Source organism: Ruditapes philippinarum, unplaced genomic scaffold, assembly GCF_026571515.1.
Source record: "Ruditapes philippinarum isolate M1 unplaced genomic scaffold, ASM2657151v2 ctg15_1_1_1_1, whole genome shotgun sequence".
Lineage (NCBI taxonomy): Eukaryota > Metazoa > Mollusca > Bivalvia > Venerida > Veneridae > Ruditapes > Ruditapes philippinarum.
The window spans coordinates 245,802-263,005 of NW_026864228.1; the positions used below are offsets into that span (position 1 = coordinate 245,802).

At 34.4% G+C, this 17,204-nt stretch overlaps 1 protein-coding gene across 1 annotated transcript in view; it reads left to right on the forward strand.

Moving 5' to 3' along the window:
• Nucleotides 1–8,660: 8,660 nt before the first annotated feature.
• Nucleotides 8,661–17,204, forward strand: part of LOC132724921 (hillarin-like) — a 48,544-nt gene continuing 40,000 nt past the window's right edge. Inside the window, exon 1 of the mRNA XM_060709910.1 lies at nt 8,661–9,322. Coding sequence (XP_060565893.1) covers nt 8,933–9,322 — 390 coding nt within the window. The 5' untranslated portion in view covers nt 8,661–8,932. The remainder of the gene's footprint in view (nt 9,323–17,204) is intronic.

Here is a 17,204-nt window from a genome sequence, read left to right on the forward strand (position 1 = left end):
TCGACAAGTTAACATGTCGTTTGCACAAAACATCATTATACTTTGACAAGTTAACATGTCGTTTGCACAAGTCATCATTACGTTTTGACAAGTTACCATGTCATTTGCACAAGTCATCATTATACTTTGACAAGTTAACATGTTGTTTGCACAAGTCATCACGATACTTTGACAAGTTAGCATGTTGTCTGCACATGTCATCATAATAATTTGACAAGTTAACATGATGTTTGTACAAATCAGCATGTTCCTTTGACAAGACATGATGTAAATTGCACATGTTAACCCTTTCCCCCATGAGCATATTGTGAAAAATGGCCGTTTTCACTGAAAAGCCTCCTGTTACAAGTTCAAACTGCTATGAAACTATGAAAAATGCTTCAATACTAATCAAACTTGGCACCAATGTTGACTGGACCATTGCCTTCGTAACGACATGCTCAGTCTTAAATTTCCTGTTACCATGGCAACGAGGGGACATCTCAAAATTGCCAAAAATCACTATTTTGCCTCTATTTTTTCCATCAAAATTTATTTCAAAGTGCTGTAACTGCTCAAGGGATTGAGATAGAGTCAAAGGCTTTTCAGCGTTGGTTAAACGTTACATTATGATCGACCTGGGGTCATTTTTAGCCTCTCACAAGTCCAAAATTTTCTTGGCGATGAGGGGGACTCCGCCCCCCTTCAAACCCCCCTAACAGAAGGGGGCACATCCCCCTTCTGGCAACCCCCTGATGTATCTTTTGGATGGGGGGCGGCGCCGAAAAAGTGCTCATTTTTTTAGCAACATTTCTCAAACGAAAACTTATGTTGGGGGCCCAAATAGGACATTTTTTCACTATTTGAGGCCTAAAAAAGGGGGGGGGGGTCGAAAGTGCGTTGTTTCGCGTATATATGTGGTAAAGGGTTAACACGCTCAAACGACAAAAAAATATCATCGTTTCACAAGATAACAAAAACATTGATTACATAAGACAGTCACGGCGTTCCATAGTGGGACATACACAAGTCATTGCAATGAATTCGAAATTACAAATTATTAGGCTATAAAATAATCCTTTTTAATTTACTTACCATTGTTTTCCGCAAAGTTTACCTTCAACAAAATGGCGGGCGCACATGTGTGCGTGTACATTCGGAATACTTCTATTTGATCCATACATAGACTTAGACTGTCAATAAGCAGTGAGCAGTAGGCAGTGAGCAGCAGGCTGTCCAGTTAGCAGTAGGCAGTGAGCAGTAGGCTGTCGTTTATGGAATTCCGTATCTAAATTATTACATGATATGCAAAGTCTATTTTCTCTCACAGTTCTATTCCATCGGCCACATTCTGTATTTAATCGATGTGAGGATACTTTCAATCTGGTATCCGGACAATTCCCCTCCCGGACGATTCCCCTCCCAGTAAATTTGAATGTTTTTTCACAACCCGGACATTTCCCCTCCCGTTATTTTTTTACGGTGGACAATTCCCCTCCCCTTTAATTTTTAAGGGCGGAAAAATTCCCCTCCCCGTAATTTTACCCAAGAGCGGCCCCAATTCCCCCCCGCTTTTTTGTCAGAGCGGAAAAAATTTTCCCCCCCCCTTGGCTGTTGATGTTATAATTTTTTTTTTTAAAGGCAAGACATTTTTGGGTTTTTTTTGTACCCTTATTTTTAAAGGGTTACATTGAAAAGGGGACACATGAAAAAATCAGCAAAATAAATAAAACATTTAGTTTTCCGGGGTAACATCTTTTTCTACGTGTCATATTTCCCTTTCCCTTATTAAAGTGTGGCAATACCAGGGTTAACTTTGACGTCTTTTTGGGCATCTTTTCCCCCAAAGAAAAAATTTTCTCCAAATTCGGAAAAAAAAATAGCCCCCAAAAATTTTTATTTCTGTACCCAAATTTTTTTTTGGGGGATATGCACCGGGTCTAGGGGGAAAAATAAAAAGCTTTCCATAGAATTTTGGGAAATCTTGGGAAATTTATAAAGCCGTTTTATCAAAACACTTTGCCAAACCCTTTGGAAGTTCCCTTGTATTAGAGGGGTTTTTGAAAAGCATTTTTTTTCCCTGGCGTTATCTGGTCTACGAAAATGTTTTAAAAGCCCAGGTTTACATAAAACCGGGGGGGTTAGGGAAAAGGAAAAAACCTTTAAAAAATGTTCAATTTTTATTACAAATTAAACCAAAAAACAAACTTTTTTCTTTAAATTGTCAATTCTGGCACCATTTTTCCAAAATTTTCGAAAAAAAAAAGGACTACGGGTTTTTTTTTTTTAAAGCAGTTTTTAAAAAGAAACCGTTCCCAAATCCCAAAAAGGAAACACCTCCCTTCCCCCTTTTTCCATTGAGTTTTTCATTGTTGATCGTTCACAGAGAGATTGTGAAAAAAAAATTGATTGTTACAACACTTACTTGTATCGCATGTCAAATCACGTAGATTTAGCTCTGTCGCGAAAATAATGTTTTTGGTTTCGGTTTGAAGATGTTTAAAGTATTGCTCATATTATCCTATGTAGTAAAATTATTCTATTTCACAATGGCGAAATTTGATAAGAAATATATATGCTCTTAGTGAGAGAAAGAGTTAATATAAAAAACACTTTTGTATGATATGGAAAGGGTTTACACTTTAACGCGAGTGTTGTAAAGCTAAAGGTATTTTTTCAGTTTATTTTTAAAAAGAGTAACTGACAAATACTGACACTCGTGAATGTGACGAATAGGTTATTCTGTCCTCAAAAGAGAGACTTTTAAAAGGTATATATTTTTTCTGGAATTGTTGTATAATAAAGTTCTATATAGTTTGATAAACTAAAACAACAATTTGAACTTGGAACTTTGCCTTGTAAATCTGATAGTATTGTTACTTAGTTGCAGTACTTATGATTCTCTATTTATCAAAAATACCCAAAATAGCCATGAATAAGAACGAGAATGGACGCCATGTGGAGTAAACAAAGTAGAAAATAGTAAACAGATAAAATGATTTTACAAAGCAACAGCCATCGATCACAGTCAAATTTCTTGAAACAAAAAAAAATTCAAAAAGACACAAATAACAATGATTATCAATAATTATATAAATATTTACATTAACATCTGTAATAGCAACATCGGCAAGATCTATGACTGGGGTCCATATGCCACTGATGCGTCCATTGAATAATTGATATAGCTAACATAAGCTTAGTAAAATTACGATTACATTTGAAGAGTATATTCATTTTTTATCCTTCAACTGTCAAATGACTTACTTCTTTATTTACATATCAGATAATTCACTTATTTAGTATATGCGTCATGTTTATCATGTTTTAGATTTTAATGTGCAATGCTTTTTTAAATCTTAAAATGCTACAAAAATTTTTTAAAAAGCCTGTTGAGGACATCTGCAGGTCATGCCGCGTGCAATAATCCATGCATTTACAGCCAATGACCACATCGATAAGAAATTGTCCTTAATAGCCCTATCGTTTTTTATTCAGTTGAAAGAGACATTATTGTTTAAAAAAGTTCTACTCGATTTAAATGTTTTCAAACCATAAATATTCCGTTCACTTTCTCTCTTTACAATGTTTATATTGGTGAGCTCTCTGATAAAGCTGAGTTGACTGATATTATTAACTAAATTTGTCAGATATGCAGTTCATCAACAGAAAAAATAAATGCAATTATAAAATAGATAGGGTTTAATAGTGTTCTTAAGTAACGAAGTTATATCCAGTTCACGAAAAACGGTTACCGTGGGTATGAAACAGGATTGTAAAAATATTTTTATCAACGAGTGCCACTGTGTTAAAAAGCTTAATCTATCATACTAAAAGATTGCTACAGGTTCTTTAATTATATATATATACAAAGGCTGTTTACAAAAGAATAACATTTGACTTTAAAATTGCCGCGTTGAGGCGTAACCCTTTTCACAGCATACAAATCGAAGTGATCCTAAAGTGTGCACCGTTCATTGGACAGGCTAGCTAAGTCAATCAGAGCCTGAAACATTTTCCAATTTTGCCGTTTTGGGCGATATTTAGGGTTTCTGTTTTCTATTCCACGTTTAGTATTGCTACATGACACAAATAGATTTTTCACAATCATTACCGTGAAAGGCTAAGCAAATCAATTTCTTTACATATACAGACCACATTTTACGACTTTTAAAATCACTTACAGCGCAGCGAGTAAAAATCATTTAAATATTCATTTGTGTTTATGTTAATCGTAAAGTAAATAAAATGTTTTTCATGGTTAACATAATAATAGAAAGAACGGTAGCATGTTGCTTTGCATTTGCAACGGATTCTAAAATCTGCTTTTTAAACTGTAGTCCTTTCCTTTTTTTCGACTTAGAACTGGTGCCAGAATTGACAATTGAAGAAAAATGTAAGATTTATGTCATTCATTAATAAAAAATCAATGAACATATTTAGGTAGAGTTTTGCCTTCCGTACTCCCGGTTGATGTAAATCTGACTTTTTAATCATGGCGTAGACCAGATAACGCCAGAAACGAAATAGCTTGCAACTGAAGCCCGCTCTAATACAAGCAACTTCCAAGGTAAGGCAAAGTGTTTTGAAAAAACGGCTTATAAACTGACGAAGATCCAATATTCTATGGAAAGCTTATATTTTTCCCCCCGTAGACTGGTGCATTATCCCCAAAGAAATTGGTACAGAAATAAAATAGTTACGGCTATTTTCTTTTCCGAATCGAGCAACATTTGTCTTGGAAATGATGCCGAAAATGACGTCAATGTCACGTGGTATTGCCACACTGTTATTACAATGAAATTTTACTTGATTGTTATCAATCGCTGACTTGTTTTTAGCAGAGAATGACCTGTGCATGTTTAAAGAGGGTACCGTTTGAGCAGATTTCGCAAAGAGGGTACCGATATGGATATGCACCGTGATTTCTGCAGCGGTAAAATAATTGTAAATAATTGGTTTGCAATCAAGGACACATTTAATTAAGGCATCATTGATTAAAGATTTTTTATTGACTGTTTATCTTGCAATGATTAAATAATGTCTTCTTTTGTGAAATAATGCTTCTTAAAAGTTCCGATCTTTAACAGTTTGTTGTTAAGAGTAAAAAACTGTCTTCTTTAATAAGAATGGTTATATTTTTTTTATACACAGTGGCGGTTATGATTAAGGGCCGTATAATGTCACGTTACCCTCTGTGAAAAAAACGGGAGGGGAATTGTCCGCTCTGCTAAAATAACGGGAGGGGAATTGTCCGTCCTGTAAAATTAACGGGAGGGGAAAAGTCCACCCTATTAAAATGACGAGAGGGGAAATGTCCGGGTTGTGAAAATAATATGGAAGGGGAATCGTCCGGGAGGACAGACCAAACAAATACATGTAATGGTAGCGAAATTTCAGACACTGATGCTGTTAATTGCAAATGCCGAAAGTAGTCCGCTTTTTTGAAGCGGTTACTTCCCTTTATATGTACTCTAACGCCGAAAAATTCAGGGGAGATACTGCGTAAAGATTGTCAAATGACAGGCGCATTAATTTTCAAGCAAAATAGTTCCCGAATGGTAGAAGATTTCTAATATTGTTTTATTCTTTATAGATTTACATGCTTATAGTAAGTTCCATGATTATTTACATCTGTGTTAAACAACAGGTTTAACGTCGAAATAATAAGAGTTACAAACCCTTATTTAGAATAATATGGGTTTCTTCAGGCCGTGTACATATAACTTCATCGTGGCTGAGGGGTTTGCACGCTCGCTTAGGAATCGAGAGGTCTGGAGTTCAAATCCCAGTTAAGGTCAACTCATTTTTTTAAATTGTTTAAGTCAAATAAACATTGAATTGAATATCAGTGTTGCAATTAGTCTTATAGCCAATTTACTACAGTTAAAGCAATGGAAAGCATTGGTGGCACTATACAAAAACAAATTGGTTTATAATCACAAACCTTCACCTCTCTGACATTCTGAGACCCAAACAAATTCAGCGCCTTCTGTGCTTTGATTTTACATATCTAGCGGAATCCTAGCTATATATTTACCGGACAATCAGCTAGTTTACCGGACAAAAGCTATTCCTGCCGAATAGTGCTTTATTTTTTGCTTCGATTAAAAAATCATACAGTCTGAATCGTACACACACTTTCTATTTCAAAGTAAATAACAGCAAAACCACTCTCAGGTAAATATTTTTGATTCAGTTCTTTATCTACTAACATGCCCTTTTGTTTACTAGTTATTTCATGACCTGTTCATGCGGGGGAATAATCTGTTCTGCGCATGCCCGAATATTGAGACCCTTAATGGGTTAATTTAGATAGGTTTAATTCTTCTCAACGTTATCATAGCATATTTTAATGATAAAAAGGAATTTTAAATTTAGTCCAAACAGTACTTTTACAAGGAAATGTAGAATGAAAAACATATAAGGAAACGGGTTACGCCCATAGGATGAAACTCTACATGAATTAATTGTACATAAAATAAATTTGATGGCTTTTGTAACTTGCTACACGCATGTACACGATGAACAAAAGGAAACTGTATGACAAAGAACAGAATTCCATTTGAATATAAAAATGTTCCATACGTTTAAGGATGATAATTAAAGACTCAATACGTTAATTGAGTTGATAGTGTTAATTTCAATTGCACCTTATATATTGGCATCTTCGAAACGTAACGGCTGCTGTGACATACTGGTTTTTTTCCCTGTATCTTAACCTTGCCATTCAATAGTCGTAGTTTCCTTGCTGATTATTTAAAGATTTATTTCAATTCATGACTTCATAAAATTTTGAAACACAATATGTCAGGTAAATTGATCGAGTTGTCTACACGATTTTTTTCTCTTATAATTCCCTACTTTAAAGACACATTTCTTTTTAATTATTTTAAATAAAAGTTACATACAGATAAAAAAACATCAGATTTTATCCGGTAATAAGTAGGATCCCAGTACAGTAAAAAAGCTGCCAAACGAAAACATATCTTCGGGCTGAGCTGGAGGGGATTGGGGCTGCAGCCCCGAAGCCTGTCGGATGGTTCCGTGGACACTAATTATTGGCGTTCGGCGCGGACGCCTATTGGAATGAAATGAGATTTTGTGAAAGGGCGACAGCAACTTCTCGAGCCTTTTATAGTTGCCAATAATAAAAGCCGATCATTCCGATCGGTATGAGGGTGCTTGATTATTAATTAGTCGCGATATGTACAATTAATGGTGAACTGGAGAATTTCGCAATGCAAACATTTTCAAATGAAATAACCTTTTCCGTCAATAAATCGCGCTCTTCGGGGTATTTTTGCTTATCATTTTGTAGTACACAGCTGGGTTATTATGGTATGTTATTCCGAAAGCTGTTAACAGGTTAATAGAATGATGAGTTGATGACCTAAATATTCCGAAAATCTATTTATAGAGGGATGTACTCCTATTGGTAATTCCCGGTCTCTCCCGGGATTTACTAATGACCGGCGAATAGTACGTACCACACGTTTATTGTCCGGTCTCTCCCGGTTTTGGAGTAGATGTTTGATATCGTTACAGAACAGAACAAATATTTTACAGATAAATAAGCTTTTTTTCAAAATGAATGTTTGTCACTTAGTTTGGTTACAATAATTAATAAACACAGATCAACTCTCGAATTGATTGATTATTATTATACATAAACATACAATTCGAAAAAAAAAACCAACAACACAAATCGCATGTTATATTTTATCTATATATGAGATAAAAACAATAAATATGTACAATAATTGAGAAAAAAATGTACATTTTTATGGCATTAATATGACACTATCAACTTTAAAACATTTTATTTAATTTGTTATTCGTGTTTAATAAAGAATTCGAGGAATTATTCAAAGTTACAAATCAGATTTTATGAATTATTCAATTGATTGATAATTTAAAAAAATGATAAAGAAAAATACAAATGTACATGTATATGGTTTAAGAATAAACAATATTATATATTGAAAGATGATTTACTGACTTTTTCCAGTTAAGTTTTGACTTATAATCGTCGATCATTATGACAATTGAATTCTTAAAATAGTAGTAAACGTAAAAACTCAGTATTAAAATAGCGCATAAAACACACACAAAAAAGAAAAGAATACAATATTCATAAAATCTGTATTTTTTTTTATTAAAATAGAAATTACATTTATTGAATAATAAACAATTATGTTCAACATGATCAACATGGTAATATAACAAGTGTCATATTGTTACTTAGTGTGAACAGATACCTTAAAAGGGTCCTCGCTAATAGCGATAACATAATAAGGGACAATTACACAAGTATGGTGTTGATCATGCGTTACACATATGGATTATAGATGATTGTATACATGTATATCCGTTGCTATTAATAACCACGATCATAAAGAAATTACAAGTAATATTCTAATTTCTAGCATGCCGATCAAAGTTATAAATAATGAACAATGTCTTTCGTCCGTTCATTCAAAAGTGATATACAATTCTGGTAAAACCCAATGAACCATTGAAAAGTTTATAAGAATATCTTGTCATCATATATCTACTAGTTCATCTGCATTTCTTGCTTGGACGCCCTTTGATGCTTTGCATCAATGCTTTTCTTGTAATTATTCAAGGGAATTAACTTGTACGACCTTATTCCTATACAGGTGTGGTGACAAGTAAATAAGCGCGTTACAGGGCCTTAATGACGCGACAGGTAATATAGGTCACATGAAAATATCGTACTGTGATTATTTAATGTTTTTGTACAATATATTTATTCAGGTTACACCAAGTATTTTATACCTTTTATTAAAACATTGATATTGATTTGGTTTGAGGATATATTTTGTTTGATGTCTTAAAAAACGTACCGTTGTTCCTATTTTTAAAGTGAATTTGTATATTGATTTGCGATATTACGTCAACTAGCCACAAAACAAGGTAACAACACAATATGGAAGACCCTGAATTGGATATACAAGTGCAAGAAATTCGAGGCGATGATGGATCTTATAAATATTCGTTTTCTTATGAAAGAGCGACATTATACGAGTTCAAATATGAGCGCAAGCCCCAGCCGGACCCCGTGGACCCATGCTATCGGTGTTACCGTAGGATCTGGGATAAAGAACAGATGATTAATGTAGGTGTTCTGTATCACAAAGCGTGTTTTAGATGTAGAATTTGTGGGCTACCATTAACAATGCAGACGTTCTATAGAAATGATGCTAATGGTTCCCAGGACCGGGAAGTTTACTGTAAAACCCATGTTGGAAAACAGCTCAGTCAGATTCAACAAGAACGAGCTGTGATCAAAGGAATAGAAGATTCATACAGACAAACGGTAAGTATACTGTAATATCTTATGTATAATACAAAATATGATAAGGTGGTCCAGCAGGTGACTGACAAAGTTCTGTACTTCCCAATAGGTATTATTATATACATGTATACTGTAGCAACTGATAATTCAATGGTTAAAACCAACATCTAGTAGGCAAGACTCTTCAACCCCCAGACACTTCACTACTCAAATTTTGAAGACACTTCACCCCTCAAGACACTCAGTAAGACACTAAATTCACCCCTCATCCAATTTTTTTCTATAAAGTAAATAAGTCAAAAACATAATGCTTTTATGTGTTTATTTTATTTATTTTTAGTAATATTTGATTAAAAAATTTTCAATTAAAGGACAATTTACAGACATTTCTAAGAGGATTACTGGAGGTTACGTACCAAGGAGGATACGTACCAGGAGGTTACGTACCATTTTTGGAGGTGTAACGTACCGCTTATATATTTTGGAGGATACGTACCATATATATAATTTATATAAAATACAAATAATATAGAGCATAAAAATTATAAAAAAAAGACGGAATTTTATAACTTTAATATTACTTTTTAAAAATCACATATGAGCAATTAATATAAATGCAAACGTTTTATGTATGATTATCACACATTCACAAATGAGTCATGATTATCCAATGAAAAGCGACGTTACAAACGTGCAGTATTATATATATATTTATATATATGATATGAGAAGTTAATAGACATTGTCCATTCTGCAACAGTGTTAATCACTGGATATCCTGTTCACACTTTAACTAGAACTTTCATCAGCACATATTTCTTTAAATCAGACAGTACATGTACATGTTTACTGGTTCAATAAAACACATTTTTATAAACATCCATGATTTTCATCCACTTTGTCCAAGATTTTATTTATGATGATCGAAGTAATCCCATATTTCAGATATTTTTTTGTCTAGTGACTGATAGAAAGCTCTTCAAATTTGACAAATGATCTCCTGTGATACTAGGTTCATGGTGTAGCCTACCATCTTTAATAGCCTCTTGATGAAGGATTGCTCCCTCCCTGGCCAGCTTTGTTGTTCAGTCCTCTGTGGTAACCTAAAAAGTATAATTTAATAGATGTATAATAAACAACATCATTTTGTTAACACATATTAAATTATATCAATTCAAATCTTGAAGCGAGTTAAAATTATTGCATAATGCCTCTCAAGTCCCATGTCTGTTATTAACTACTGCCTGTGATTCAAAACATCATTTACATTCATGTTGGCCTTAAGGGCTTGCTAAAAAACATTAAACTATAAATAATTTTGCTTAATACCACATTTTGTATCGTTGTTTGTTCTAAATTGGTTTGCTTGTACACAGACCATCTGGGGACCAACAAGAATTCTCCATCCATTGGTCATTGATATACGTAAAGTGTTTTATTGTATGTCACCTTGTTTATTCAACATGTTGATTGGTTGTTTATTCAACAGTAATCTCATAATTGATTAGATAATTGGATTAAAATGGTATTATTGTATGAAAATTAAAGAAATAAATAAATAATATTGTATGTGAAATAAGTAATAGAAAGAGCATCAAAACACGAGGCTATCTGATTTGTACGAGGGAGCGTAGCCCTGGAGTATAAATCAGATTGCCAAGTGTTTTGATGTTCCTTCTTTTGTATCATAGTCAAAAATAAAAACACGTTCCCTGATATCACAATATGTGACCCCAGAAATAAGGAACCAATCAATGGGCATACTCTGCAGCACAGTGTGTAATAACTAGACACTTTTTCAACAGAAAGGTCCCCAAACTATGATACAAATAAATAATATTGTATGAAAAATAAATAAATAAATAATTCAAACACTATCATAATTTTTTCTGTATAAACAGAGAGGGCCGGAAGCGTGCATTGTTCTACAACAATGCACTCACTGTTCTTATTACCTCCCTGTGTATTTTCAAACCGACACATTGAGGGCGCCATTTTGTTTGAAAAATTTGATAAATAAAAACAATTTTTTGTTGAATTTTGTTGTGAAAACTATCTAGAATGAAAGAAAATGGTCTAACTAAGAAAATGAATCCGAACACCAATATCTTTAGTTTAATTCAGTCTTTAACGCTGTACAGACGTCTAAAGTGTTGTTTACGTGACATCACAATGTAGCGCCAAACAGCACGTGCAAAAATAATCAAATCAAGAACGCTATTTCATTGTCGCAAACGAGTTAAATATCACATTTATTTCACTATTAATACTTTGTATTTCACATGAAAAATATTGAGTGAAATAAAATAAACAAACAAAGTTTCATCAATGTTTTCAAAATTCGTTTTTCTCAAAAAGTTTCTAAACACAGTAGATTTAACGACATTTTTTTTCCAACCCACTGGGACACAGCCTTTAACGAACGTTTCTATTGGAAACTGAGGCGAAAACAAATATCAGTTTAACCACCAAACATAAAGTCTGACTTTAAAATAATGATTATATTTTTTCTTGACGTGTTAGAATCGAAATAGATATTAATTCTTCGAGCATTATTGTATAATAATGCATGTTTTTAGTTCAAATGCTTTGTAATTAATCACTCAGGCCCAACGGCCTTCGTGATTATATTACTACGCTTTGAACTCAAACCGTGCATTATTCTACAACAATGCACTCAGAATTTATATTTATTTCCTAAATAAATAAATATATACATAAATAAATAAATAAATAATATTGAATGTAAAATAATATGAATGAATGAATTAAGTAATTAAGTAAGGAAGGAAGGAAGTACGAACGAACGAACAAACGAACAAACGACGGAATCGGTTGCTTTATAAAATATACATATATTATTTATCCACTTAATGTAATATAAATAAAAAAGAACAATTTGTATTTACCTTACTTACAAACGTTGCATACAAATTAAGTAAACTTGCCGGTACATATACGTATTACATGTTATGTGATGCCAGTTCCCACATTTATCACAATCAACTGCAGCAGCATTATCAGACACAATTATCCTGCATTTGATACAAAGATCATCCATAATGTCATTAGATATACTATGCTCAAATTTGATATCAGAAAATATTGAAAATTGCTACACTGTCTCGTTGTAAATATGAAATAAACATGTTTTAAATTCACAAAAAGTTAATATGTCATGTTTAAAACGCTACACTCATAGGTCGTCACAATATGAATATATAGTGTTGTTGAAAAGACCAACTTCACTTGTCCTGTTTTAGAGAACGTGACTTCCAATATAGTTTATTATTCTTTTTTTATTTAAATTAGACAAATTCAGTAAGAATTTCATAGGTTTTAATAAATTTCTTCGATTAGAATATTTTACTCAAAGATGAGCATAGTATATCTTTAAACAAATAAATTGTACCAGTTATGTGCATTAAGCACATGTAGTTAAAGCACAAATTTTTCACCAAAAGAATGTAAATTGATTATTATATAGTAAGGATCTTGTGCGTGTTTGGATTTGTTAACCCTCACCACCGGAAAGAGACCAAATGGTAAGGATCTTGTGTGTGTTTGGGTTTGTTAACCCTCGCCACCGGAAAGAGACCAAATGGTAAGGATCTTGTGTGTGTGTTTGGGTTTGTTTACTCTCACCACCGGAAAGAGACCAATTGGTAAGGATCTTGTGTGTGTTTGGGTTTGTTAACCCTCGCCACCGGAAAGAGACTAAATGGTAAGGATCGTGTGTGTGTTTGGGTTTGTTTACCCTCGCCACCGGAAATGGACCAAATGGTAAGGATCTTGTGTGTGTTTGGGTTTGTTAACCCTCGCCACCGGAAAGAGACCAAATGGTAAGGATCTTGTGTGTGTTTGGGTTTGTTAACCCTCGCCACCGGAAAGAGACCAAATGGTAAGGATCATGTGTGTGTTGTAGGGTTTGTTACCCTCACCACCGGAAATGGACCAAATGGTAAGGATCTTGTGTGTGTTTAGGTTTGTAAACCCTCGCCACTGGAAAGAGACCAAATGGTAAGGATCTTGTGTGTGTTTGGGTTTGTTAACCCTCGCCACCAGAAATGGACCAAATGGTAAGGATCTTGTGTGTGTTTGGGTTTGTTAACCCTCGCCACCAGAAAGAGACCAAATGGTAAGGATCGTGTGTGTGTGTTCGGGTTTGTTACCCTCACCACCGGAAATGGACCAAATGGTAAGGATCTTGTGTGTGTTTAGGTTTGTAAACCCTCGCCACCGGAAAGAGACCAAATGGTAAGGATCGTGTGTGTGTGTTTGGGTTTGTTACCCTCACCACCGGAAATGGACCAAATGGTAAGGATCTTGTGTGTGTTTGGGTTTGTTAACCCTCGCCACCGGAAAGAGACCAAATGGTAAGGATCGTGTGTGTGTGTTTGGGTTTGTTACCCTCACCACCGGAAATGGACCAAATGGTAAGGATCTTGTGTGTGTTTGGGTTTGTTAATTACCCTCACTACTGGAAGGTAAGGCTCAAACCAAAAAATTAAAATCAACTCAAAATTTATTAGCAAATGGGTTATACTTACAATTTTTATTATTTGATACAATGATTTTATCAATATTAAATTATGGATGTGAAATATGGCCCCTGATATTGAGAAGGTATATATTAAAATTTGTAAACAATTATTATGTGTAAGCAGGGCCAAAAAACCCTTCTTTGTAGAGGCCGAATATAGGCTGCTTCCCCAACTAAACTAGCCTCTTTTATCCCCCATTTTTGTCCTCAAAATTCCCCAGTATTTTGAAATTTCCCATAGAATTTAGAACAAAATTAAATGATGGTGTTGAATTAAGGTCTTTTACTGCCTTATTAGTATTTCCCAGTCCTTTTTGCTTTTCTATTTTGAAGAACTTGTTAAAAGTTTGAGTTAAATTTGATACCCCTTTTCCCAAAGTATGCCAAAGTCATGTATATTTTCCCCAAGAAAAAGGCTGAGGCCCCTTCCCCAAAAATGGTGTTTTGGTCTGAGACTACAAATATAGCTGTTCTGGGTGAACTGGGTAAAGTTTCAGTAGATGTTGTTCATAAAGGGAGAATATTGAATTACTGGTACTCCAAAGATTATTTACATTGATATATAAATGTTTCATTATTATACAAATACATTAGGATCTTGGGCTATGGGTGTGAAAAAACTACATTGTACTTGATGAACTTTAAGGTTTTAGTTATTTATGGAATGATCATGTCTGTCACTAGAGTTCAAATAGATAAAGTTGTTGAGAGATTATATGATCAATATTATCGTATGTTAGATAATATGCCTAAACTAAGTATAAAACAAACATATGTCAGGAAAAATATTTATCTTGTGTTGTTTAAAATAATAATCATTGTATTGCTCTATCAAGATAACACGTACTCTTCAGCATATAAATTATAACTTAATATAATATATCAAAGGAAAAGTCATGCAAAGAAAAGTGTCCAACAACTTCATTTTGCTTAACCCATTACTTCATGAGCATTTTGTGAAAAATGGCTGTTTTCATTGAAAAGTCTCCCGCTACAAGTTCAAATTGCTATAATACTATAAAAACTGCTTCAATACTAATCAAACTTGGCACAAATGTTGACTGGACCATTGACCTTGAAACAACATGCTCAGGCTTAAATTTTCTGTTACCATGGCAACGAGGGGACATCTCAAAATTGCCAAAAATCACTATTTTGCGTTGATTTTTTCCATCAAAATTGATTTCAAAGTGCTGCAACTTCTCAATGGATTGAGATAGAGTCAAATGCTTTTCAGCGTTGGTTACACGTTACCTTATGATCAATCTGGGGTCATTTATAGCCTCTCACAAGTCCAAAATTTTCTTGGCGATGAGGGGGACTCCGCCCCCCCTTCAAACCCCCCCTTTTGGTTGGGGGGCCGCGCTGAAAAAGTGGTCACTTTTTTTAACAACATTTCTCAAACAAAAACAAGTGTTGGGGGCCTAAATAAGGCATTTTTTCACCATAAGAGACAACAAAAGGGGGGGGGGGTGAAAAAGGCGTTAAAAGGCGTGTATATGAAGTAATGGGTTAATGCCATTACCTTTATTCTATTTGGATTTAATATTCTGTTTCTGACACATGCATTTTGACAATTCTTTGACACTGAACATACTTTGAAGTTTTCTCTGAAAACTGAAGGAAAATGTATGCTGACAGGTGTTGGCCAATAAATTAGAGCATAAAGAACATATTTAACCTATTTGTTTCATGCTTTGCATAAATGTAACATATTTTTTAAGAACTTATTATTCACAAGTTATGTGAAGAGTGACAGTAATCAAACATTTTCCTCACTCTTTATGTCTCTGTTTTTGTCATATATTTTGCTCAATTAACAAACAAAGTTGAAAAGAAATATCCTAATATGATAATTATTTTTCTAGAAATAAGATTTTTATGTCATAAACCAGATCGAGCATTTTAAACCAGCCTGAACATGGCTTGTTACCCTTTAATAATTACATGTATATAGCTTGAAGCTATCATTAGATAAAATAATTGTATGATGGATTGATTCAATCAAATAATAAATTAGATACATGATTTTTCGCCTACAGAATATTACTAGCTTATATTATTTATAATATATGTAATTATGCCCTTTTTTGAAAAAAAGGGGGTATATTGCTTTGCACTTGTCGGTCCGTAGACCAAATGGTTTCCGAGTGATAACTAAAGAACCCTTAGGCCTAGGAACTTCAAACTTGGTATGGTGATTGGTCATGACAAGTAGATGAACCTAATGATTTTGGGGTCAAGGGGTCAAAGGTCAAGGTCACATTGACCTTGTAAGCAAAAACGGTTTCCGATCAATAACTAAAGAACCTTAAGGCCTAGGAACTTCAAACTTGGTATGGTGATTTGTCATGATCAGTAGATGACCCCTATTGATTTTGGGGTCATGGGGTCAAAGGTCAAGGTCACATTGACCTTGTAAGCAAAAACGGTTTCCGATCAATAAGTAAAGAACCTTAAGGCCTAGGAACTTCAAACTTGGTATGGTGATTGGTCATGATCAGTAGATGACCCCTAACGATTTTGGGGTCAAGGGGTCAAAGGTCAAGGTCACATTGACCTCTTGGGTAAAATCAGTTTCCGATCAATAACAAAAGAACCCTTAGGCCTAGGAACTTCAAGCTTGGTATGGTGATTGGTTATGACCAGCAGATGACCCCTATTGATTTTGGGGTTAAGTGGTCAAAGGTCAAGGTCACATTGACCTTGTAGGTAAAAACGGTTTCCGATCAATAACGAAAGAACCCTTAGGCCTAGGGACTTCAAACTTGATATGGTGATTGGTCATGATAAGTAGATGACCCCTATTGATTTTGGAGTTAAGGGGTCAAAGGTCAAGGTCACATTGACCTTGTAGGTAAAAACGGTTTCCGATCAATAACGAAAGAACCCTTAGGCCTAGGGACTACAAACTTGATATGGTGATTGGTCATGATCAGTAGATGACCCCTATTGATTTTGGGGTCAAAGGTCAAGGTCACATTGACCTCTTAGGTAAAAACAGTTTCGGATCAATAACTAAAGAACCCTTAGGCCTAGGAACTTCAAACTTGGTATGGTGATTGGTCATGATCAGTAGATGACCCCTATTGATTTTGGGGTCAAGGGGTCAAAGGTCAAGGTCACATTGACCTCTTAGGTAAAAGCAGTTTCCGATCAATAACTAAAGAACCCTTAGGCCTAGGAACTTCAAACTTGGTATGGTGATTGGTCATGACCAGCAGATGACCCCTACTGATTTTGGGGTTAAGGGGTCAAAGGGAAAGGTCACATTGACCTTGTAGGTAAAAATGCTTTCCGATCAATAACTTAAGAACCCTTAGGCCTAGGAACTTCAAACTTGGTATGGTGATTGGTCAT